This window comes from Chiloscyllium punctatum, chromosome 14, assembly GCF_047496795.1.
Source record: "Chiloscyllium punctatum isolate Juve2018m chromosome 14, sChiPun1.3, whole genome shotgun sequence".
NCBI classification, from domain to species: domain Eukaryota; kingdom Metazoa; phylum Chordata; class Chondrichthyes; order Orectolobiformes; family Hemiscylliidae; genus Chiloscyllium; species Chiloscyllium punctatum.
Window position 1 is genome coordinate 42,165,520 of NC_092752.1, and position 27,412 is coordinate 42,192,931.

At 41.1% G+C, this 27,412-nt stretch overlaps 1 protein-coding gene across 1 annotated transcript in view; it reads right to left on the minus strand.

Annotated features, from left to right (window-relative positions):
* The window catches only part of rxfp1 (relaxin family peptide receptor 1), a 113,498-nt gene that overhangs the window by 17,024 nt on the left and 69,062 nt on the right, over positions 1-27,412 (minus strand). The window contains exons 13-18 of the mRNA XM_072584262.1: positions 22,384-22,455; positions 14,198-14,269; positions 13,344-13,415; positions 13,007-13,236; positions 12,078-12,488; positions 4,547-4,765 (exon numbers count right to left, since the gene is read on the minus strand). Of these exons, the coding sequence (XP_072440363.1) occupies positions 4,547-4,765; positions 12,078-12,488; positions 13,007-13,236; positions 13,344-13,415; positions 14,198-14,269; positions 22,384-22,455 (1,076 nt within the window). The remainder of the gene's footprint in view (positions 1-4,546; positions 4,766-12,077; positions 12,489-13,006; positions 13,237-13,343; positions 13,416-14,197; positions 14,270-22,383; positions 22,456-27,412) is intronic.

Consider the following 27,412-nt stretch of genomic DNA (forward strand, 5'->3'; position numbering starts at 1 on the left):
CATGTCCCAGAGGAGACCCACCTGTATGTTGAACACTTCCCATACGCTGGCAACCACCTCTTTCAACAGGCCACCATTGATAAGAAGATCCCATAGAATCAGCAGTGCCAAATCAGCCTTGTATAAACTATGGCAGTAACTATTTGACAACAAAGCCCTTTGTAAATCATAAAAAGTCCTAGCTCTCCTTGAACGATGGCAGCATTGACATAAATCACTGGGAGGGGCTGGTTACCAACCACTCAAAATCGTGATAATTTTCTCAAGAAGAGCATCTTGATGCCTTAATAATGAGGCTGACCATGAAAGAAAAAGGAAGGAAAGGAAATAAATCATGCAGTCTGGATACCACTACCACCTGCATGTAGTGTCCTCAAAGATCTTCGTGTCAAGAATCATTCTGCTCAGTCACATGAAAACCCATGCTTGGAATGTGCAGTGCTGAATAGATATCATGTCACCTGAATGCTAATAGATGTAGAATTGGCACTACATTTATAGGATTAAAGTCAAATCAATTCAATAAACAACCAAACAACAAATTATATAAGTGGCTATTCATTAAATATAGCTGCCTAATAAAGTCAGCCAAATAATACCATTTTTAAAGTAAAGTTGTAATATAATATGAATCCTTACTGTTACTTTCCCAATCAAGTTGATCATGAAATTATTGGATTATCCTAAAAAAAATTTGATTCAATAATATCCTCTAGGGAAGGAAATCCATTTGAGCCACTCAGCTCCTGACTTGATAACAGCCTTGGTCCAAGCACTGGACAACAAAACTGAAATTGAGAGAAAAGGTGAGAATATTTGTGCTTAACACCAAAGCAGCATTTGATTGAATTTGAAATAAAGGAGCTCTATCAAAATAGAAGTCAATGGGAATCAGAGAGAGATTCTTAGCTAATGGGAATAAAAATTAGCAAAAAGGAAGATGGTTTGTGGTTCATAGAGTCATAGAAACCCACAGCACAGAAACAGGTCCTTTGGCCCAAACTGGTCCATGCTGACCAAAATTTCCATCAATGCTAACCCCATTTCCCTGCACTTGGCCCATATCCTTCTAAACTTTCTCTCTCCATGTATTTGTCCAAATGCATTTTAAATGTTGTTAATGTACCCTCCTCAACAACTTCTGCTGACAGCTCATTCCACATGTGTCCCACCTTCTGTGTCAGGTTCCTTTTTATTCTTTCCCTTCTAACCTTAAACTGATGCCCTCTAGTCCACGATTCCCCAACCCTGGGAAAAAGACTGAGTGCGTTCACCCTATCCATGCCTCTCAAGATCTTATACACTTCTATAAGATACCCCCTCACACTCCTACGCTCTAAAGAAAAGAGTCCTAGTCTGTTCAACTTCCTCCTATAACTCAGCTCTTGCGTCCTGGCAATATCCTTGTAAATTTCTTCTGCACTCCTTCAAGTTTAATAACATCCTTCCTATAGCAAGGTGACCAAAACTGAACAAAATACTGAGTGTGGCCTCACCAATGTCCTGTACAACTGTAACATAACTTCCCAACTTCTATACTCAATGCCCTGACTACTGAAAGCCAATGTGCTAAAAACCTTCTTCACTGCCCTGTCTACCTGTGACTCCACTTTCAGTGAATTGTGCACCTGAACTCCAAGGTCCCTCTGTTCCACTATACCCCTTAAGCCCCTATCATTCACCATGAAACTCCTGCCTTGATTTGACTTTTCAAAATGCAAGACCACTCACTCATCTATATAAAAAATTACATTTGCCATTTCTCAGCCCACTTCCCCAGCTGATCAAGGGGCTGCTGCAATTTGATACCTTTCCTCACTGTCCACGATACCTCCTACTTTAGTGTCATTTGTAAACTTACTATTCATGCCTTGTACATTCTCGTCCAAGTTATTGATTCAGATAACAAACAGAAATGGGCCGAGCACTGACCCCTGAGGCACTCCACTAGTCACAGGCCTCCGGTCCAATATGCATCCTTCCACCATTGCCCTCTGCTTCCAACCATCAAGCCAATTGTGTATCCAATTTGCCAGCTCACCCTGGATTCCATGCAATCTAACCTTCCAAAGCAGTCTACCAGTTGGAACCTTTTCAAAGGCCTTACTGAAATCCATACAGACAATGTCTACTGCCCTGCCCTTGTCAACCTTTCTGGTCACTTCATCAAAAAACTCTAACAAATTTGTGAGGCATGATCACCCACACACAAAGCCATGCTGACTATTCCTAAACAAACCCTGTCTTTCCAAATGCATGTATATCTTATCTCTCAGAATCTTCTCAAGTAACTTACCTACCACAGATGTTCAGCCTACTGGTCTATAGTTCCCAGGATTTTCTTTGCAGCCCTTCTCAAATAAGGGCACAACTTTTACTCCCCTCCAATCTTCTGGGACCTCACCTGTGGCTAATGATGATGCAAAACTGTCAGCTAGGGCCCCTGCAATTTATTCTCAGTGGGCGGCATGGTGGCACAATGGGCGACACGGTGACACAGTGGTTAGCACTGTTGCCTCACAGCACCAGAGACATGGGTTCAATTCCTGCCTCAGGCAACTGTCTGTTTGGAGTTTGCATGTTCTCTCCGTGTCTTCGTGGGTTTCCTCCGGGTGCTCCGGTTTCCTCCCACAGTCCAAAAATGTGCAGGTTAGGTGAATTGGCCATGCTAAATTGCCCATAGTGTTAGGTGAAGGGGTAAATGTAGGGGAATGGGTCTGGGTGGGTTGCTCTTCAGAGGGTCGGTGTGGACTTGTTGGGCTGAAGGGCCTGTTTCCACACTGTAAGTAATCTAAAAAAATCTAAAAATCTCTTCCAGTGTTCTTGGATCTAAGTGGTCAGGACCAGGTGATTTATTCCCCTTCCCACATTCTAATACATCCAACATCTCCTCTACTGTGATATGGACTGTCCCAAGATATGACCACTAACTTCCCAAAGTCCCTATGTCTTCATGTTTTTCTCCATGATAAACACAGAGGAGAAATATTCATTGGGGACCTCATCCACCTCCTGCGGTTCTACATATACATGTCTACTCTGGTCCTTCAGGAGTCCTATTCTCTCCCTAGTTATTCTTTTTCCTTTAATATACTCAAAGGACCTCTTTGGATTCATCTTAATATTCTTATCCAACGCAATCCCGTGCCCCCCATTTCACCCTCCTAATTTTCTTCTTCAGTAAACTTTTGTATCCCCTGAACACCTCCAGGGATTCCCTTGATCCCAGCTGTTTCTACCTGGGCCATACCACCTCCTTTTTTCTGGTGAAAGCCTCAATATCTCTTGTCATCCAGGGTTCCATATTCCTGTCAACCATATTCCTGTCAAACTTGCCTTTCACCCTCACACGAACTCTCGTGATCTCACTTTTAAAGGCCTCCCACTTGGTTGGTTGCTGGACCACAGATCACCTGACCACAGAGACTCTGAGACAGCAAGTCTGCAATAGCTGAAACATCCACCTCTTCCTGTATGTTCAAGTCTTAAACCTGGTACATGTACTTCAACAGCACTCAACCTGCACCAACTCCCTCATCCCAATCTACAAGGGAGCTCGGCTCTGCAGCTCATGCAGGTTTGTTGTTGGACAAGATTAGCAGCAAGGTAAAAACAATGACTGCAGATGCTGGAAACCAGATTCTGGATTAGTGGTGCTGGAAGAGCACAGTAGTTCAGGCAGCATCCAAGTAGCTTCTGCAAGAACACTGCAAGATTAGCAGCAAGCCACGTGATCCTCTTCATAACCTCATTTCACTTTGAATTTAAGAGATAGTTTAAAATCTCAGTCATTCTTGCAGGAGTTAGACAAGAAATTGAAAGTTTTAGAACTCTGTTTTGTTTCAGACAATTTAAAAATGATGCTGCTAGAAATTCAATGCAACAGAAATATGAACGAAAACTTTAATAATAAAGTATTTTGTCAAAGCAGAAATATTTAGGAGAAGATGAGATATTTTGACATTTACTGGACTGGAAGAAAGACCTTCCATTATTATGGAACTCTATAGCTTCTGAAAAATTAAGGTTATGTTGCAAATTAATTGCACATTCTGTTCAATCAACGTTAGTGCCAAACTGTGGTCAGAATGGTGGCTCAGTGGTTAGCACTGTGGCCTCATAGTGCCAGGGACCTGGGTTCTACTCCAGCCTCAAGCAACTTGTCTGTGAGGAGTTTGTATATTTTCCCTGTGTCTGCGTGGGTTTCCTCCCACAGTCGAAAGATGTGCAGATTGGGTGAATTGGCCATATTAAGTTGCCCATAGTGTTCAGGGATGTGTAGGTTAAGTGCATTAGTCAGGGGAAATGTAGAGTAATAGGGTAGAGGGATGGGTCTGTGTGGGATACTCTTCAGAGGGTCAGTGTGGACTTGTTGGGCCAAACGGCCTGTTTCCATAATGCAGGGATTTTATGTATTGGTAAATTATCTTCCTCCTTTTACTGGCTGACAAAGATCCAAAGTGCAACATTTTGGAGACATTAATAAGACTTGCAGGCAACTGAAATACAAGCTTGGTCTTTAAGTAGGGAATATTAGGTAACTTACCTGGTATTTTGACCTTATGTACAGACAGAATTTTTAATATAAAAATAGGGATCCAACAAAGGGCATCTGTGAAGACGATGAAGAAGAAGCGTTTGGCAATGGTTACTTCCTGTTTAATGTGTTTGCTGAATTCTGTTGCCATTGTACTGGTTTGATGAATATTGTAGAACATACTTCCATAGGAAAATACTATCACTATGAAAGCGACAAGGTTTACACCTGTGAAAACAAACATCATATAAATGTGCATATAATTAAATAATAGGTTAATTGCTGACATTTAAGTTGTTTCATAACCTTTTCAACCTTCAAATTTTTTGACTATACGTTTTGATATTCACCAGAACAAGCCTGGAAGGAGCTAAATGTACAAATGTGGACATTGTTCTGCTCTAGCAGCGGAATCATAGCTACAGTACTTTCTCACACTTTAATGAGCATATTCATAATAAAGAACCGATATCTCATAGAATTGGTGCAGTTTCCTATCTTTATAAGTGATGGGGAAGATAGAGGACAAGGCAAATAATTGGATAGATTGGCATCAGGAAATCTGACACCCATGAGCTTCCCACCATCTCAGCAATTAATTTCTGGGTGAAAGTTCCATAGTCAAAATTCCCAACCTGTCACCAATTAAGTCCCTTAAGTGCTCAATTAACAACAATCTAAAGGTTTCAACCTGCCACTGGTCCTATTATCTTTATTCCCTACGGGTGAGAAAAATAAGTTTGTCCACTTTTAAATCCACCAAAACCTCCATACTTCCTTCCTTCTAGTGTCAACCTGCTCAAGAATTTCACATCCATCTTCCCCAATTCTGTACTTGCTTCCTCTTCCTCCCAAGGGAGTATCTCTAGACTTTGGAGTGCATCTAAGAAAAATTAAGAAACAGGGAAATTCACAGCTGATGTTGGAGAAATCTATATCGGAGAGCTCACAGTAGGGGAGCAGCTAAATGGATAGTTTTTAAGTGGAACCTTAGTGTTGGTCTTTGTAAATCTACAATAGTGAGTGGAGCGAATTCTTTTTTTGATTATATGTTTTATTGAGACCTGATCTTTTGATTAAATTTTTAAAATATAAACAATAGGTACTAAGTTAGCCTAGAGCAATATTTCGTACAGCAGTGCTATTTTCTGGGTCTGTTTGCTAAGGTGCAAAGATGGTTTTTTTGTAGAGTGGTATGCTCTTCCTATCAGATCTGGGAAATTAGTCAGAATTTCAATGTTACTGATGATTATGTCTGCAGGAAGTGTGTTTTGTTGTAAATCCTATTGGATTACATGGATTGGCTGGAGTAGCAGTTACAGGCAATGAGGAATTTATAAAAGGTAAGGGGTGTGATGGATGGCTGTTATAGGAAGGAAGAAAAACCACCGATACAGTCAGGTAGATAGGTTACCTCCAGGCAAGGTAGGAGTTGGAGGCAGGTTGTGCAGGAGTATCTTGTGGCTATCCCCATCTCTTAACAAGTATGCTGTTTTGGTAAATGTAGCAGGTGATGGATTTTCATGGACAGCCAGGTTTCTGGTACCGAGACTGGCTCAAATGTAATGAGGGGAACGTCAGGTTCCAAGCAATCGTCTGTGATAGGGGATTCTCTCGTCAGAGGCAGACAGATTTTTCTGTGGCTGACAGCAGTAAATCAGAATGCCTTCCTGGTGCCAGGATCAAGGATATTTTGGAGAGGGTGCACAATATCCTCAAAGGAGAGAGGGGTATACATTCAAACTAACAACATAGGAAGAGAAAAGGATGACATTCGGAGGTGAGAACATAGAAAGTTACACAGGAATTTAAAAAGGAGGTCCTGGAGGGTAGTAATATCTGGATTATTCCTGGTATCACAAGCTAGTGAAGGTAGGAATAGGAGGATAGAGCAGTTGAATGCATGGCTGAGGAGCTGGTGCAGGAGAAAAGGCTTCACAATTTTGGATCATCGGTATCTCTTCTGGGTGGAAGTGACCTGTATAAGAAGGATGGTTTGCATCTGAATTGGAAGAGGTCTAAAAAAATACTGGTAGGGGATTGAAAAGTACAGCAGCACCTGTTCAGCAACAAACTACTCAGTGACACCTAGTTTGAATTTCGCCAGGGTCACTCAGCTCCTGATCTCACTACAGCCTTGGTTCAAACGTGGACAAAAGAGCTGAATTCCAGAGGTGAGGGGAGACTGACAGCCCTTGACATCAAGAGTGCATTTGACCAAGTATGGCATAAAAGAGCCCTAGCAAAACTAGAATCAATGGGTATCAGGGGCAAACACTCTGCTGGTTCGAGTCATACCTGGCACAAAGGAAGATGGTTGTGGTTTTGGAGGGTCAGTCATCTCAGCTCCAGGACATCTCTGCAGGAGTCCCTCAGGGTAGTGTCCTAGGCCCAACAATTTTCAGCTGCTTCATCAATGACCTTTCCTCTGTCATAAGGTCAAAAATGGGGATATTTGCTAATGATTGCAAAGTGTTTGGCACCATTTGCAACTCCTCAGATACTGAAGCAGCCCGTGCTCAAATGCAACAAGATCTAGACAATATCCAGGCTTGGGCTGACAAGTGGCAAGTAACATTCGCACCACACAAATGCCAGACAATGACCATCACCAATAAGGGACACTCTAACCACTGCTCCTTGACAGTCAATGGTATTACCATCAATGGATCCCCCACTGTCAACATCCTTGGATTACCATTGACTAGAAACTCAACTGGATTCACCACATATACACAGTGGCTACAAAAGCAGGTCAGAAACTAGTGACACTGCAGCAAGTAACTCACATCTTGACACCCCAAAATCTATCCAGGCACAAATCAGGAGTGTGATAGAATACTCCCCATTTGCCTGGATGAGTACAGCTCCAATAACACTCAGGAAGCTTTACACCATCCAGAACAAAGCAACCCGCTTGATTGGCACCACATCTACCAACATTCCATCTCTCCACCACCGGCGCGCAGTAGCAGCAGTGTGAACTATCTACAAGACGCACTGTGGAAATTCACCAAAGGTCCTTAGCACCTTCCAAACCCATGACCACTTACATCTAGAAGGACAAGGGCAGCAGGTATTTAGGAACACCACCACCTGCAAGTTCCCCTCCAAATCACTCACCATCCTGATCCCGCTGATCCTTCATAGTCGTTGGGACAAAGTCCTGGAATTCCCTCCCTACTGGCATTGTGGGTGAACTTACCACAAGTGGACTGCAGCAGTTCAAGAAGGCAGCTCACCAGCACCTTCTCAAGGGCAAATAGAGATGGGCTATCAATGCTGGCCAGCCAGCGACGCCCAAGTCCCACAAATGAATAAGGTAGATTTGCTGGAGCTGCTTGGGAGGATGGGGGGGGTGGGGGTGAGACCCAGGGAGAAAGTGAGGAAAGAGACCAGTCTGAGACTGATTCGATTGGGAAAAGGAGCAAGTCAAACAGTCAGGACAGGTAGGTACATCAGAGAGCGGGGTAGGACTGATTAAACTGTATTTATTTCAAAGCAAGAGACCTAACAGGGTAAGCAGATGAACTCGGGGTATGGTTGAAAACACGACATTGGGGTAACGTAGCAATTGCAGAGGCATGGTTCTGGGTACGGACAGGACTAGCAGCTTAATGGTCCAGGATATAGATGCTATAGGAAGGATAGAAAGGGTGGTAAGAGAGGAGGGGGAGTGGTGTTTTTGATAAGGGATAACATTACGGCTGTACTTAGGAAGGATATTCCTGGGGATACATCCAGGGAACTTATTTGGGTGGAATTGAGAAATAGGAAAGAGATGACCACTTACTGGGATTGTACTATAGACTCCCAATAGTCAGCACAAAATTGAGAAACAAAATTGTAAGGAGATCGCAGTTATCTGTAAGAATAATAAGATGGTTTCTGTAGAGAATTTTAACTTTCCAAACATAGACTGAGACTGCCATAGGGTTAAACGCTTGGAGGATTTGTTAAGTGTGTACAAGAAAATGTACCTATTAGAGAAGGTGCAAAATATGACATACTCTTGGAAAATAAGGCAGGGCAGGTGATTGAAGTGTCAGTGGAGGAGCACTTTGGGGCCAGCAAACATAATTCTATTAGTTTTAAAATACTGATGGAAAAGTTTAGACAGGATCTAAAATTTAAAGTTCGAAATTGGATGAAGGCCGTTTTTTGATGGTATTAGACAAGAACTTTCAAAAGTACGAGTTTTGAGAAGATTTGTAGCACAGGTTGAGGTTTTGGATGTAGGTTTGCTTGCTGAGCTGGAAGGTTCATTTCCAGATGTTTCGTTACCTTACTAGGTAACATCTTCAGTGGGCCTCAGGTGAAGCAATGCTGAAAATTCCTGTTTTCTATTTATATGTTTGGGTTTCTTTGGGTTGGTGATGTCATTTCCTGTGGTGATGTTATTTCCTGTGGCGAAGTCACTTCCAGTTCCTTTTCTCAGGGGGATGGTAGATGGGGTCTAAATTGATATGTTTGTTGATAGAGTTCCAGTTGGAATGATATGCTTCTAGGAATTCTTGTGTGTGTCTTTGTTTGGCTTGACTTAGGATGGATGTGTTGTCCCAGTCGAAGTGGTGTCCTTCCTCATCTGTATGTGAGGATACTAGTGAGAGAGGGTGGCTAGTTGGTGTTCATGTATCCTGGTGGCTAGTTTTCTGGCTGTTTGTCCAATATAGTGTTTGTTACAGTCCTTGCATGGTATTTTGTAAATGACATTAGTTTTGCTTGTTGTCTGTATAGAGGCAGTAATGCAGAGACTTGAGCAAACAGCTCTGCCAACCATCCAACCCAAACACTGGGTCTCACTAGTATCCTCACATACGGATGAGGTAGGACACCACTTCGACTGGGACAACACATCCATCCTAGGACAAGCCAAACAAAGACACGCATGAGAATTCCTAGAAGCATGGCATTCCAACCGGAATTCTATCAACAAACACATTGATTTAGGCCCTATCTACCACCTCCTGAGAAAAGGAACAGGAGGTGACTTCACCAAAGGAAATAACATCACCACAGGAAATGACATCACCGACCCAGCGAAACCCAAACAGATAAATAGAAAGCAGGAATTTTCAGCATTGCTTCGCCTGAGGCCTACTGAAGATGTTACCTAGTAAGGTAACAAAACTTCTGGAAATGAACCTTCCAGCTCAGCGAGCAAACCTACATCCAAAAGTTTCAAAAGTAGATTGGGGATGGATGTTTGCAGGTAAAGGGACAGCTGAATTGATAGTAGACTGATGAAGTGGTGCATTGGATTTGTCTGCTTTTGAGTACAGAACATGTCTGGGTAATTCTCTGCATTGTCAGATAGATATCAGTGTTATGCCTACACTGAAATAGATTGGCTAGGGGCATGACAAATCCTGGAATACATACCTCCAATCTGTGTTAACTACAAGCATGCTAATTGCTAAACCAAGTAGCTCTGGTGTGTTTTGCATCAGAAGAATGTGCATGAGCTCTAGAAGCCATTTTGGAACCCTCACTCACAGGGACCTCCAAAAGCTCTGCAATGCTGTTTCTAAACACAGATTCAGTACTTGGGTATCATCCAAGAGATTTACAGTTTAAAAATAGCATATCTGGAGGAGTTTAAGCACTAGCCAGGGAAATATTGTTCATTTCATCTCAAATAAGGTCTTAGAAAACTCATGGGGGATTCCTGATGAAGGGCATTTGCCCGAAACATCGATTTTCCTGCTCCTCGGACGCTGCCTGACCTGCTGTGCTTTTCCAGCACCACTCTAATCTTAGAAAACTCATGCCTGCTGACAGCAGCATGAAGTTCTCTGATAATTTTACAGATGTTCCAGAATTTTACACTGGATTAGTAATTGATCCCAGATGGTATTGATCACTTTTTCCAAAAAGTCTGGAGAAAGATTGATAATATACGTTTATATACTGCCTTTCAGAAATGCTTTGGAGCCAGTTATTTGCTTTTGAGGTGTAGTCATTGCTGATGTGCAGGCAATCACTGCAATCCATTTGTACACACTGTCCTAAAGTATCATTTATGTAAATGATCAGTTATCTTTTCTGCTTTAGTGATAGCTAGTGGCCAAGATAAATTGAGAATTTCCCTGTTCCCCTTCAAGCAGTGTGATGGGATCTTTTAAAAGGCCAAAGTGATCAGCCAACTCCCATAAATTGACATTAAAATGTAAATTTTCCTATGCTTATTAAAACATTAAAACTCCTATTTCTCATATTGGTAGAATCTGTCAGGTTATTTATTTACATCAGAAACATATTTGAAAGTCTCAACTGCAGCACAAAGAAGTAAATTAGGTTTGTTATTCAGTAACTTCTACCTGAAGACAATATTGCATTAAACACTGCTATTTCTATCTGCCAAGAATCCGGTGCATTAGGATAGTGGTCTGCCATTGTCAGGAATAAACTGAACGTTCTGATTATCAAATTGCCTTTGTGCTTTCAGAATACAAGTACTTGTTTGTTATCTGTCATATATATACCCTGCAGAGGTGATTCTTTGTTGATGCCAATGTATAACTTCAATGGAGGAATCATACGGAACTTCACACAAATCGTTTGCAAAATTTGTCATTTCAACATATCAAAGCATGACAATTATATTTTAGTTTCACACCTGTAGAGACGTGGACTCCAGGTGGCTTAAAATGTGTAACATACTGCAAAAATAATGACACACCACATGGGTTGCAAAAGGATTTAACCCTCTGACTTCCCCATATGGTTTGATCTCACTTCTCAGCTGAGCTGTTGGTAAAGCAGAGTTCAGTATCATGTGGGGTGAAACTGAAGGATGAAGCAATCCATTGTGTTCTTGTACATCTAACAGCTGGTTGAGGAGGAGCAATGGAATGGGAACAGGGTACCTTGATGTTCCCTTAGCCAGGTGTTTGGATCAGGAGGAGTACATGGGCTGAAGATGGAAAGAATAGAAACAAATAAAATCGGGAGGGGCAAACATTAAGCATAAGACTATATAAGCAAAATACCTTTGCTGTTATCAAAATAAATTTTGAACTTAGGGAATTTACAACATTTTGACGCAGTTTCAATATTGCATTTTCTATTTTTCTTCATTGCTATCTTGAAAGTACTGATTGCTGCTAGGGTATAGTTATATGGTTGCTTGGAGCTCTTGATATCTCACTAAAGCAGCCATTTCACTGGAGTAAACTTGGACATTGAATGCTTTCATGATACTTGACAAAGCAGTAATAATTAAGCTTAATCGTCTTCTCATATCCTGTATCACTGGGTTCAGAGTAAGCAATAGTAATCAGGATTGGAAGTCTTAGCTGTTTCTTTTTCTTCGTAGCCAAGTATCAAAAAGTTCAAATATATCATTCCTAACGACCTCCCTTTCTCTTCTCCCCTGCAGAGATTTGGTAACTCAACAAATAGCTGGTACTTTCTGTTAGGTATGCTTGCTGGGCTACGAATGGATCGATAGCACAGTTCAATACAACTAAGAAAAGATGCTACTGAACTTGAATTGAATATTACATAGTTAGGCACAATAAATAATCTTCAGGCTTACCAAGAAAAATTATAGTTGAATATATCTGTGCTCCATAAGTGTCCAAATGTTCTGAATGCAGTGGGAAGCATACTCCATTTCTGCCATAATAATTCTTAAAGAAGTCATTATTCATCAGGGGAGTGAATGCAATGACAAATCCCACAAACCAAATGAAAACCAAAATAAAAACTGTCCTGCATTTTCCTGGCTTCAGATTGCTGAATGGATAAACAATGCAGAGGTACTTTTCCAAAGTCAGGAAAGACAAAAGTAATACAGACACCTCTGTTGAAAACATTGCTAAAGATCCAGTTATCTGACACTGCATGCTGTCCATCCACATTTGAGCATGCCTATTGTATTCACCACGGTATCTAAGGTCATATGATCCAATTAGTAAAAGATATATTCCCATCAGGCAGTCTGCACCTAGGAAGAACAAAGCAAACATTTATTAGTTGGGTCTACAAAGAAAATCTACACATCAATATGTGTCTCAGTACAATGACAATCATAACCCAGTAGTCTTTGAGTCTCTAGGCTCATAATCCTACTCTGGGATTCAGCACAAAAGTCTAGTTTGACTTTACAATGTGGTACTGAGGGAGTGTTGCACGATCATAATTGAGAGGTTAAACTATGCATTCTGCAAATATGATTCCTTACAGATTTGAACAGCTGATTTTACATATCATATCATGTAGATTTGGTGCTGAACTCTGTTTGTTCCTACCAGGGCATCACAGCAAGAGTCATTACTGCAGTGTGCCTATATAACTTCTACATGGTAGCATAACAATGACAATGGTAGAGATGTGTGGAGGTTACTTGACTGCCTTTTTGACTGTACATACCAGGATATCAGAAAAGGAAGTAGATTGATGCAATTAAAAATATATACGATAACAAAAGAAAATCAAAGTTTGTTCCATTGAGTGTATACTTACAGCAAAGAGACATGATAGACAAGCTATGAAGCTTGTTCTCCGATCTGATGTAAAATCTCATGCAAATGACGAAGATGTTTCCAGAGCAAGTAATAGCAGAAACCACCCAAACAAAAACTCGAAGGACAGCATTAGCAAGCAGGTTCTCAAAGGATGATATTCCATCGGTGTTAGGCTTGCAGCTACGAACATGTGGGGTATAAGCACAGAACTCGAATTTCTTAAAATATCTGAAAGGAAAGTCAAATTATTAGCATGCTTCTATTAAAGTCATGGGCTGCAACAGCACTTGCATTAAGAGTTCCTTCTAGTATATATATATTTGCATAACACTTACACATGGGATAGATTTGTAAGAGGCTGGAATATCCTGTTATGTAGAGCCTGAAAATCCATTCCATCCATACTGCTGTAACAATAGAAAATATCCTTACAAAACATATCCATTCAATTAGTATGGGTAGGATTTGAAGTTTCTTCTCATCAGCATTGGGATATGAAAATGCTCGATATTCGGAAAATTTACCTCTAAATTGACTCCAAACTAGCACTAAATTAAAAACTTCAAAGTGCCTCTGCATGAAATAGATATTAAATACAAAGTAGCCTTTTAGACTGAATATGTGGCCACTGTGGGACACAGTGCCTCATGAGTTTTTGATGGAGCACTACGGCCCTACAATTATACAGAAGTTCTGTCAGTTACCATCACTACTCTGATTGCAAACAGGTAGCTACACAATTTCCATGAAGTCTGTGGAGAAATGGCTGTCACAGTGGCTCAGTAGTTAGCACTGCCACCTCACAGCACCATGGAACCGGATTCAATTCCAGCCTCTGACGACTGTCTTATGTGGAGTTCGCACATTCTCCCGATATCTGTGTGGGTTTCCTCCCACAGGTCAAAGATGTGCAGGATAGGTGGGACACTGCTAAACTGCCAATAGTGTCCAGGGATGCGTTGGGTAGGTGGATTAGCCATGGGGAATGCAAGGATAGGGTAAGGAGGTTGGGTCTAGGTGGGATACTCTTTGGAGGGTTGGTTTGGATTTGATGGACCGAATGGCCTGCTTCTACACTGTAGGGATTCTGTAGTCACTACGCACAAATTTCACTAAAAAAAAATCAAAGATTATAATACTTAGTTGAATATCAAAACATTCATATTGTAAAGGTCCTGGGAAAACTTACAGTGATTTTAGATTCTCCAGGCAATCAAATTGGTCTTTATGGATTTGCTTCATGATATTGAAAGAAATGTTCCTGCAATGACAAGGGGTAACCAGTTATATTCTTTTTATCAACTCATATTTTTTGTGCACAGAATGTCATTGCATGCTATGGAAATGTTTCGATGTCAACAGTTTCTCCTGAGATTTTATTAGCCCAATCAAAAGATAACACTGTTAACCAGAGATGGGAATGTGTTGATAGTGTCTATGGAACCTTACAATTGATACACAGCATACATGCACACTCTTGGTACAAATCTTTGTCTGGCACCTGAGTAACATTTGCAGGATTAGGAAGGAGAGATCACATCCATAGTGAGCATATATTTCTGGGATCTTTAGGAAAGAACAGGAATTTGGTGCAGAGGAGAAAAGCTGCTTTTTGCTTGCTTTTTTAATTTACAATTTGTAAGGTTTTCAATAAACTGGATATACTGAAGCCGAGTATGCAAAAGTGAGGACTGCAAATGCTGGAAACCAGAGTTCAGATCAGAGTGGTGCTGGAAAAGCACAGCAGGTCAGGCAGCATCCGAGGAGCAGGAAAATGCCCTGACGAAGGGCTTTTGCTCTATACTGAAGCCAAGCCCAGGATCAGAGGCACAACATAAAACAATGAGTGACATCACAGAAAACTGTAAGTTCATTGGTTGGTAATAGCAGCTAATGTGACTATCTATTAGAAGTTACTTTCAGATTAGAGTTCATAGTTTCTTGAAAGTGGAGTCACAGATAGATAGGATAGTGAAGAAGGCATTTGGTATGTTTGCCTTTATTGGTCAATGCATTGAGTATAGGAGTTGGGAGGTAATGTTGCAGCTGTACAGGACATTGGTTAGGCCACTATTGGAATAGTATGTACAATTCTGGTCTCCCTGCAATAGGAAGGATGTTGTGAAACTTGAAAGATTTACAAGGATGTTGCCAGGATTTGTGCAGTTGGGAGAGGCTGAATAGGCTGGGGCTATTTTACTTGGAATGTTGGAGGCTGAGGGGTGACCTGATAGAGGTTTATAAAATCATGAGGGGCATGGATAGGATACATAGACAAGCTCTTTTCTCTGGGGTAGGGGAGTCCAAAACTAGAGGACATTGGTTTAAAATGAGAGGAGAAAGATTTAAAAGGGACCTAAGGGGAAATTTGTTTAAGCAGAGGGCAGTCGTGTATGGAAGGTCCCTGAAGACTGGAAAATGCTATAGATCAACAAATAGTAGAAGTATGTAAAAAGAATACAGCAATAATTAGGGGTGGTTTTAATTTCCATACTAATTAGATTAATCAGATTGAAAAAGGTAGCTATGGCAACAAATTCATTGAATGCATTAGATATTGTTTTCTTGAGCAATATGTTATGAAGCCAACTAGGGAACAGGCTATCTTGGATCTGGTAGTGGGTAATGAGTTAGGATTAAAGGGTTTCAGAGTAAAAGATTCTCCAGGACATTGTGATCATAACATGATAGAATTTAACCCATTCCTCAGGGACATCAGTGAATCAAAGGGTACTTCAGGGTGGGATTTGAAACTATTGACCCAAGAGCATCAAGTTTGGTTTTCAGAATGATCACCACAATTCACAGGCTCCTAGTATGTTTAACACTTTTGTTTGTTTAAAATCATGTGACCACTCTCTGTTTGATTCCATAAATTTGGAGATTTCTGATGTTCAAATTGTCAGTCAAAATGAAATCTGTGTTCATTCATCAACTACACTAACCAGATGTATTCTCCCTCCTTATCATTGAAATTTTCAACAAAATCAATTTGTTTTTAGTCATGAGATGAAGGCAAGGGCAGCATTTATTTCTCATTCCTAATTGCCCAGAAGCAGTTAAGAGCCAAGCAGCTTGCTGTGGGTCTGGAGTCACATGTAGACCAGGCCAGGTAAGGATGGCAGTTGCCTCCCCTGAAGGACATTAGTGAACAAAATGTGTTTTCCCCAACAATGGATTCATGATCATTGACAGACTCTTAATTCTAGATTTTCTCTTAATTCTGCATTTTGGGAAAGCAAATCTTAGCAGGACATATACACTTAATGGTAAGGACCTAGAGAGCGTTGCTGAACAAAGGGACCTTGGAATGCAGGTTCATAGCTCCTTGAAAGTGGAGTCGCAGGTAGATAACATAGTGAAGAAGGCATTTGGTATGCTTTCCTTTATTGGTCAGAGTATTGAGTACAGGAGTTGAGAGGTCATGTTGCGGCTGTACAGAACATTGGTTAGGCCACTGTTGGAATATTGCTTATAATTCTGGTCTCCTTCCTATCAGAAAGATATTGTGAAACTTGAAAGGGTTCAGAAAAGATTTACAAGGATGTTGCCAGGGTTGGAGGATTTGAGCTATAGGGAGAGGCTGAACAGGCTGGGGCTGTTTTCCCTGGAGCGTCGGAGGCTGAGGGGTGACCTTATAGAGGTTTACAAAATTATGAGGGGCATGGATAGCATAAATTGAGAAAGTCTTTTTCCTGGGGTCGGGGAGTCCAGAACTAGAGGGCATAGGTTTAAGGTGAGAAGGGAAAGATATAAAAGGGACCTACGGGGCAACTTTTTCATGCAGAGGGTGGTAAGTGTATGGAATGAGCTGCCAGAGGAAGTGGTGGAGGCTAGTTCAATTGCAACATTTAAAAGGCATCTATGAATAGGAAGGGTTTGGAGGGATATGGGCCTAGTGCTGGCAGGTGGGACTAGATTGGGTTGGGATATCTGGTCGGCATGGATGAGTTGGACCGAAGGGTCTGTTTCCATGCTGTACATCTCTATGACTCTATTATTTAGTTCAACAGTGAGAAATATGGGTCAGAAACAACTGTGTTTAACTTAAATAAAGGGAATTACAATGAAATAAAGGGAAAGATAGCTAAAGTGAACTGGGCAAATAGATTAACGTGAATGACAGTAAGCAAGCAGCAGGAGACACTTAAGGAGGTAATTAATAACTTTTAGCAAAACTTCATGGCAACAAAGGGGAATGATTCCTAGAGAGGAATAAAGCAACAATAGTTAACCAAGGATGTTAAGGATGAAAGAAAAGCATATAAGGAGGCAAAAGTCAGTGATAGGCTATGAAGATTGGGAAAGTCTACATAGAAATAATGATACATTACATAAGCAGGCAAAGAAGTTGGCAAACAGAATATAATTTGGAGCAATGTGAAGTTCATCATTTTGGAAGGGAGAACAAAATAACAGTGTATTATTTAAATGGATAAAATCTGCAGCAAGCTGCCTTCATAAAGGGTCTTGGATGTACATCTGCATGAAACACAGAAAGCTAGCACACAGATGCAGCCGGAAATCAGGAAGGCTAAAGAAATGTTAGCACTTATTTCCAGGGGGTTGGAATATAAAAGTAGGGATGTCTTATTGCAACAGTCCAAGGACCACATCTGGAGTCCTGTGAGCAGTTTTGGTCACCTTATTTAAGGAAAGATACCATTTCATTGGAGGCATTTCAGATAAAGTTCCCGAGGATGATCCCTGATATGGAGCGATTGTCTTATGAGCAAAGGTTAAACAGGTTGTGACTCTACTCACTAAAATTTAGAAGAATGAGAGGTGATCTCATTAAAACATATACGATTCTTAAGGGGCTTGACAGAGTAAATGCTGAGAGGATGATTCTCCTCACTGGAGAGGGCATAATCTTAGAATTAAGTAGTGCCAATTTAAAACTGATATAAGGAGGAGAAAATGCTGGAAAATCTCAGCAGGTCTGGCAGCATCTGTAAGGACAGCAAACATCTGTAAGGAGTCTAGAACTAAAGGGCATAGGTTTAAGGTGAGAAGGGAAAGATATAAAAGGGACCTACGGGGCAACATTTTCATGCAGAGGGTGGTAAGTGTATGGAATGAGCTGCCAGAGGAAGTGGTGGAGGCTAGTTCAATTGCAACATTTAAAAGGCAAAGGGTCAGTTAGACTCGAAACGTCAGCTCTTTGCTCTCCTTACAGATGCTGCCAGACCTGCTGAGATTTTCCAGCATTTTCTCTTTTGGTTTCAGATTCCAGCATCCGCAGTAATTTGCTTTTATCCTGATATAAGGAGGAATTTGTTCTCTCAGAGGATTGAAAAATTTTGGACCTCTTTACCATTGAGATTTGTACTGGGAGAGTCCTTGTCTATATTTAAGGCTGAGATAGATAGATTCTTGATGAGTAGGGGAGGAAAATGGACACGAGGAGTATCAGATCAACCACAATCCTACTGAATGATGAAACAGGCTCAAGGAGCTTATTGGCCTATTTCCATTCCTATTTCTTAGGTTTATGGTCTCAGCTGCACATTTCTGGACTTGGCCCACAATTTTTGATCCATTCATTTAAAATAAAACTGATCGTTACATGCACAACATGCACATGAATACATTTACTAGCTTGAACAAACCACCTCGACATTTCCTGAGTTGTGACTTGAATCAAACCCCTTTTAACAGATTTTGTTGTCCCATAAAAATAGATCAATATCAAAGATTGTGTCTATGTCAAACCACACTGTTCAATATTTTCTACAAAATATTCATCAATTGCCATTCAAACATTTCAATAATCTCTCTCACACAAACTAATAGGGTATTTTAACACTTTCATCATAACTTATGCCTAAGATAATGAATCATGTACTTATTCAGTTTGAGGGAGTGTGCTTTTGTTACATTAAGACATCGGTAAGCAACATTTTAAGAACCAAAAGTAGTTTGTGCATGCTTTACTTTGATACAGGAACAAAATACTGCAATGCTCGAAATGGAAAACTGACTGATGTTAATTTTTTATGTTCCTGGAATTCTATCTGAACACGACTAGCTCCACTGTGTGGAAGTGGAAATTCACCTGCAGAATGAAATAATGGGAGGAATTTTGTCATTTTCAGTTAGCAGGTTTGTAGGTGGGGGTGCTTTTAAAATCTCTAGTGGTTTTCTGCCACTGCTAAATGTCAGCAATTGGTAGTTGGGCAGGCATGGAATATCACCCCAATTCAGGCCCTTAAGTATTACTATTGATCCAATTATTAGTTATTTCATGTCCACTTCCCACCTGGCCACCATTCTGAGACTGATGGGTAAAGTTCTGTCACAGGGTAATAGTCTGGTAGACTGTTTTGCTTGGGTCTCAGGTAGGGAAGGGGACTTGATACCTCTGATGTGGGATAGTATAGAGAAGTGAGTCCGTCCCTATGCTGGCAAACAACAGCTTTTTTATAATATTTCAAACTATCCACATTAATTGGGGTAGGAGAGAACATTCTTAGAACCTTACAGCTCAGTCTTGGTTCTAAGTGGGTCTCAATGGCAGCTTTTATTGCCTATCTTTAATTGCCCTGGAGAACATGGTGTTGAGCAGCCTCCTTGATCTGCTGCAGACCTTGGAATGTAGCGTTATCCATAGTGCTGTTCAGAAGGGAATTTAAGGTTTTTGACTGAACAACAGTAAAGGAATAGCAATAAAATTCAGAGGGGAGTTTTCAAGTGCATGCATCCCATACATCTGTTTTCTTTGTCTTTCCAGATGATAGAAGACGTGGGTTTGGAAAGCGCCATCGATGGAGTGCTTGTGAGTTGTAGCAGTGCATCTTGCAGATAGTAGACACTGCTGCTACTGTATGTCAGTGGTGAAGCAAATGAATGTTGAAGGTTGTTGATGAGGCATCTCAGCTGACGGCTTTGTCCTGGATGGTACTGACCTTCTTCGATTGGAGTTGCAATTTTCCATGAAAGTATTCCATCACACTTTTGAACGTGTCTTGTAGTTGGTGAACAGAATGATGGAGATGGGTGAATTTCTCACCACAGAATTCCTAACCTATGGTCTGCTCTTGTGGCCGAAAAGTGTTTATATGGCTGGTCAAGTTCAGTTTCTGATGTTGATAGTGGGGATGCCATTGAGTGTGCAAGAGCAATGGTCATATTCTCTAGTTAGGGATGTTCATGGCCTGGTGCTTGTGTGGTGCAAGTGTTACTCACCACTTATCAGCCCAAGTCTGGATGTTGTCCAAGTCTTGTTACATATAGGCATGAACTAGAATTTCCACATGGTTTAGTATCGAATGAGTGGAAATTAGTGCTAAATATGGTGCAACATGTGTGAACATCCCACTTCTGACCTTCTAACGGGGGAAAATTAATTCATCAAAATCCTACAGTATGGAAGCAGGCCAGTTGGCCCATTGAATCCACACTGACATTCTGAATATCCCCTCCAAGATCCACCACTCCTCCATCCTGTAACCCTGCATTTCCCATGGCGAGACCAACTAGCCTGCATTGGACACTGTGAGTGATTTCGCAAAGCCAATTCATCAAACCTGAACATCTTTGGACTGTGGAAGGAAACTGGAGTACCTGGAGGAAACCCATGCAGACACAGGGAGAATGTGCAATCCCCACACAGGTCGATGCCCAAGGCTGCAAACGATCCTGGGTCACTTCGCTGAGGAATTCCTGCATGATGTTCTGGAACTGAGATGACTGATCTCTAACAATCACAATTTCCTTTGTATAAGTCATACTCAGTTAGCGGAGAGTTTGCTCTTGATTCCAGTTTTACTAGGGATCCAAATTGGTTGATTATTGCCATGATGTCAAGGACAGTTGCTCTCACCTCAGCTCTGGAGTTCAGCTCTTTTGTCCATATTTGAGCCAAGGTTCGAATAAAGTCAAGAGCTGAGTGGCCCCTGGAAAAACCTGAACTGACCATCAGTGAGCAGGTTATTCCTTTGCAAATGCTGCTTGATGTATCAACCACCCTTCCATGACTGCTGGTGATGGAGAGTAGACTAATACGACTATAATTGACAGGTTAAACTTGTCCTTTAGCCATTTCTAATTGACCAGACCTGGATTAGAGTTAGGGTTAGACCTGATCAATTGAGGTAGAAGGTTGAGGTAGAAGAACCTGCGTGAAAGAAACTTTCAAGTCATCACTTTTTTCCATGAGACTGCTAACGCTTTAAGCTATGACAATTATGATTAGAGAGCCAAAAATGACATTACAGAGGAGCTTCGTCTATTGGGAAGATGTATGTTCTGCCCAAATTTCTAACATACTGACTCCAAAATCTAAACTCACATCCTACCTATTCTCTTTTTTTTTATATTTCTTGATATAAAGAGGTGATTAAAGGCGCAGGATACTATAAAGGCTATGAGTTCTGGCAAAATTCTAGCAGTATTATTGAAGACTTGTGCTTCAGAACTAGTAATGACTCTTGTCTGACTGTTCCAGTACAACTACAACACTGATATCTACCCGATAATGTGGAAAATTACTCAGTCTTGTCCTGAAAAAGGAGAAGCTTAATCTGTCAATTATATTCCTGTTAGTCTACTCTCCACCACCAGCAGTCATGGAAGTGTGGTTGCAAAACTGGCTCAGCCGTTCTTTGTAATTTGTAAATGTCAGTTAGAAAGTATTTATAACAATGAATCGGCCTTTCAATACACAATTTGATTCAGTTACCATGCAAACACCACTGGTTAGAAATTGGTGCTTATTTCACAGTAAGCTAGATTTCCCCAAGAATGGCGTTGAGTGCAGTAAAACTACAACCAGTACTACTGAAATCAATGCCATTACCACCTGGAAAGTTCTTAAGTACCTGTATATGTAAAATGTGATTTCGGAGCATGGGACAGGGGTATGTCATTCAGCCAATCTAGCCTGTTTTATAATTCTCAAATGTGGCTGATCCCTTCAATGCCATTTTCCTTCAGTATCTCCACAACCCTTAAGGTAATTAGTCATTATTTGGGTATAGAATATGTATACATATAAAATAAATTAAATATGTTTTGAACCATATAAAATTAAAAGGGTTGTTTTCCCTAACTGTTCATTAAAACTCAGCTAGTACTTGTATTGGATAAGCACACTATGTGCTAAGCTGAGTTATTCTGTTTTGGAAACAGTATGAAGTTGATATATGAACTGAGTCTGTAAGTATGTTATCCTTTACATTTGACAGATTTCTACTCTATGCTAGCAGACTTTATACTACAACCATTCAATTTTTATATGGGCACACTCAAAGCTAAAAGTATCAACTTGTACAAGGTCAAAAATTTTTATATGAATAAGAAATAACAAATTCGAAGTTTTAGCATGCAAAGTGTGAATACTAAGCAAGCAAATATAATCAATGATGAAATTACAATTGTATAAGTTCCTTAAGTTGCTGAAAAAGGTTATGCGGCAATTCTTGAATCCTGTTTAAAGACAAGTCCCTGTAGAAACACACAAAAAGTTGTATTAGATCAAGTAAGACATAACAAGATGTGTCTGTAAGAATCCTAGAGAATTTATTGATAACGTTAGTTATGACTTCAGTTTTATTTTCAGTAAAAACAAATGCAATATTAACATTTCATTAATCTAAGCAAGACTCACATTGCATCAAACTTCATAACCTTTCTATAAATAATATTCAAAAACAAAGGCTAAAAATTAGCTGGCCCCATTCATGGGCAGTGGGCAGGCATCTGTAATGTACCCATCTTGGTTGTGCTGGGGTGGGCAGCATATAGATTTCATGATGCCACCTCTTTATCACAATCATAGGGTTGAGTGTCTGTCGTGCTGGTGACTGTCTCAAACCACATTGAGCTGGGAACATGTGTGCTGTTGGTCTTCTTGAAAGCAGTGTGTCCCTTTTAAATGAAAGTTACAATTAATACATAGCTGTTATTTAAAATAGAGAAAATAGCTATAAGAGGATAGAGAGGATTTTAAAGTCTTGGATGCATTACTGGAGACATTAGTGCTGGGTATGAGGCATCAAGATTTCAATGAAGTCTGCAAGAACCAACTGAGAACAGAGTGGTAGCAGGAAGCCAAAGAAGGAAGCAAGTGGTCAGTTCCAGGTTCTGGCCTTGGACACCAGTTCGAACACTTACATGGATGGTTAAGGTCATTGAATGCTTCTTCATGCATCGCCAACATTACACACTGCGCAATAAACCTCACTCATATCACCCACCTTGAACCACATACAGCCACTCCCTCTGTCCCAATATCTTTGTAGCCTGCCTTTCTTCCAAGACCCCCTACAGCCTGTCTTGCTCCTCTCAATTACCTTGCAGACTCCCCATCACTCCAAGCCCTTATGCAGTCTCCCTGTCTCTGTCCAACTCTTACAGTCCTCTATCTCCCCTCAGCCGCTTTTAGCCTCACCATTTCACCTGCTTCACCCATCTCCATCAGCTTGTAATCCCCATTTCCCTATCACTATTGCACACTCCATCTCTCATATCACCATCAGGGTCCCATCTCCTGCATCATCTTTGCAGTCCACCTGTCTCCCCAGATCAGATTGCAGTCTCCTATCTCCCCGCCACACCACTCCTAAAATTTGGCCTCACGGATCTGGAACAGGCTTCTCCTCTTTCCCAGGTTTGGCAAAAAGGCAGCTGGTTCCCAATCCCTGGCCCCATATTCCAGCAGACATGTCGTGCTGACTCCTGCAAGGACACTACTTATTAACCTAACATTTTGCTATTCCGCCAACAACAAGTTGCTTCTCTTTCGTGTTTTCAGCCTATTAGCACCATTGGAGTGACCCAGCTTATAATTGGAGATCAGGTCCTCATTGTTTCCTTCCCTTGAATTTACAGGGGTGTGCCTTTTCTCTGATTAGTTTCAGCCAAAAGTGAACATTCCTGCACAATTTGATACATTGTGTTTGGGTAATGTTGACAATCACTGACATTTTGGTGTCTCTCTTGCAGTAAAGCTGGTAAATAATAGAATGGAGCAGAGCAGACTTGGCTGGGACAACATCTGCAGTGCCTGCACCCAATGGAGGAGATAGATCTCAGCATCTTTGGGCTGGCTATAATACAGCTTATGGAATCCAGCATTGCTGAGAACACTAAAGATGGTGGCGTACCCCTGCCTTGTTCCCTTTTTAAATGCATGCACGTCCTCATTATAATCTAACATTACGAACAAGCTGCTGAAAATGTGACCATGTTTCCCAGGCTAATATCCTGCTTTGAGACACTCAAGAATTGCTACCTGCTCTGTCACAGCTGAAGAAGGAAGAGAGAGCAACAGCTCAACACTGGACTTCCCATTCACAGCCACTAACTCTAATATTAACAGTAGGTTAATGTTAATTAAGGTTTAGAATATCAAATAGTGAATCTGCAGGAAGAAGTGGGCTAAAATCATGCCAGGACTGGACAAAGGCGAAACAAAAATAGAAATTACTGGAGTATCTTGGGAGGTCTGGCAACATCTTTGGAGAAAAATCAGAGTCAATGTTTTGAGTCAGTGACCCTTCTTCAGTTCTAGCAGTTCTGAAGAAAGGTCACTGGACATGAAACATTAACTCTGCTTTCTTTCCATAGATTCTGCCAGACCTGCTAAATTTCTCCAGTAATTTCTGTTTCTGGTTCAGATTTCTAATCTGCAGGTCTTTGTTGCCAAAGAAAAGCTTGTTTGCCGGATCATTGGAGGACAGAATTTCTGATGACTTGTGCTGCAGAGAACTCAAGTGAGGACCTCAGTAGGACAGCATATGAGTGGTCAAGATACTGGCTGCATTGAATGGTCTGTTGATGTCTTCTGTCAATGCTGAGAGCATGGAAGACTCTACCTCTAGGCTGGCAAAGAACACTGCATTGAACTTCCACTCTTCAAAGCTTCTGTTGCACTTTCCTGTCATGCTGCAGATCCAGATTCACTACAAATGAAGTTCTATATCTGCGACAATTTATGCGCACAGTTCACCTGCATTTCCTGTAAGCTTTCAGCAATGCTCTTTACTGAGTCTTCTGAAGGTGTCATACTGGACTCAAAATGTTCTGTCTTCACGGTTACTGCCAGACCTGCTGAGTTTCTCCAACAATTCTCTGTTTTTATTTTAGGTTAACTAAATATGTGTACTGCAGAGGCAAACCTCCTTTTAAAACATATTTTCTCATTCTTTAAATATTTAAAGTCTTAACATTTTTCTGTTGTCCTTAGGGTCTGAATTTAATCAGCTTTGGGTTTCAATTAACTGAAAAATATACACAATTAAGCTTAACTTACAAGTCCTTAATTAATTAAGAATATCCAGTAAAGTTGATATCAGATTTATATTTATTTATCAGACTTACGATCAACAATGAATGTTCGAGTAATGAAAAATTATTCACAGCAGAACAGATTATTCCTCAAACAACAGGGTAAGTAGATTAGACTTTCTGTAAGTTTAAAATACTTCAACATAATGATATAAAGGTTGCCTGTGCTCATGAACCCCATAAGAAATTAAGATTGTTAAGATGGGCAGCACGGCGACTCAGTGGTTAGCACTGCTACCTCACAGCACCAAGGTCCCAGGTTTGATTCCAGCCTTGGGTGACTGCTTGCGTGGAGTTTGTACATTCTCCCCATGTCTGCATGGGTTCTTCCGGATGCTCCGGTTTCCTCCCAGAGTCCAAAGATGTGCGGGCCAGGTGAATTGGCTTTGCTAAATTGCCCATTGTGTTAGGTGCATTAGTCGGAGGGAAATGGGCCTGGGTAGGTTCATCTTCGGAGGGTTGTTGTGGACTGGTTGGGCCGAAGAGTCTGTTTCCACGCTGTAGGGAATCTAATCTAAAAATATTATTCCTGTGTCTGAGGCTGAAATTTTGCTGGTAGCCACAGAGTTCTCCATATCAAGATCTGAACTGGTGAACTTGCAGGAAATGGGAGCATAATATTATTGGGATATCCAATAAGTGTGGACGAAAGTGAGTACTGCAGATGCTGGAGGTTAGAGTCAAGAGTGTGGTGCTGGAAAAGTGCAGCTGGTCAGACAGCATCTGAGGAGCAGGAGAATCAATGTTTTGGGCAAAAGCCCTTTATCAGGAATGAGCAATATCCAATATGTATGGCAGCCAGTCAGTTAGTGAGTAAGAATGGAAGTACTAACTCAGGTAAAGCAAGGTTTCACAGCTGGCAGTCTAGGAGAGAGCACCAAGGGAACTCTGGGAAGTGCAGAAGTTGTGATAAAGTAAAAGACAGAATGTGGGTGATTTCCAAGTCCTCTGGTGTCTCTCTGGAGGTGTTCGTCCAGTTGACACTGTCTCAATGAAATCCTGTTTCGTCAGGTCTGGAAGAAGAAAGTGGCTTAGGTGTTAAGCTTGCAACCTTAAAAATGGAACAAAAGATGAATATGAAATAGGAGAAGTGGGTGACCCCCTAGCCAGTGTAGCCCACGGTAGCAGCTTTGACTTTCAGATGCATAACTATCAGATGAAAGCGGCCAACATAATCAAAGACCTCTCGCACCCAGTTATACTCTCTTCTATCTTATGGAACATCGGGTAGAAGACACAAAAGTTCGAAAATGCGTTTCAGCAGATTCAAAAAGTTTCTTCCCTGCCCACTGGGTTGCTGTGCGCAGGCCCGGGTTGGACCAACGCCCCGCCCGGTTCTAGTCTGACTTCAGTTCTATAAGGAAAAACAAATGCTGCTGGAGGCCTACAGTGTCTTGGGGAAGGATCCCCAGCCCATGATGTACAAGATAATGCTGTTTCAGGAGTTTTCTCTGGTCATGGTCTGCAAGAGGAGGGCATTTGATGAGGCGAAGAAGCGTCTGAGAGACTTAAATATTCAATACTCGATGCAATATTTGGCAACGCTGCGCTTCTGTCATGGAGGATCTGTTTATAACTTTGGATCACTGCAGAAAGTAAAATAATTCCTGGATGCTCTCAAATAGAGTGTGGGACTTGAACTGTATGGATAAAAACTTTATTTTGCACCCCCCCCCCCCACACTTTGTTTATCTTTCTTTTTCCATCTCTCTTTTGCCCATCTTTTCTTAGGGGTAGTGGGGGGGAGGGGCGCTTGTTCTTTATTCTTTCTTTGCTCTCCTATCTATAGCTGGTGTGGCTTATTTGATTTTTCGGGCTGGTTTTTGAATGGGATTTTCTTTCTTTTTTTTCTTATTTAGTTGCCTAATACTTGCTGGAATTGTAATCTCGTAATTTTATATATTTTTATCTTATGTTGTTTTATTAAGTGTATCTCGGTGATAGTGTGAGGGGTGGGTGGGTTACCTACTTTTAACTTCTGTTTTATAAGATACTGGAATTTATTTACTCCATTTTCTAATGCTTGGGCCAAGGGCAGAGCCCTAGTTGGGAAAGGTTATGGTGGGGTTATTGATAGGTAGTAATGCCCCCTGGGATCAATGGGGTAAGTCTC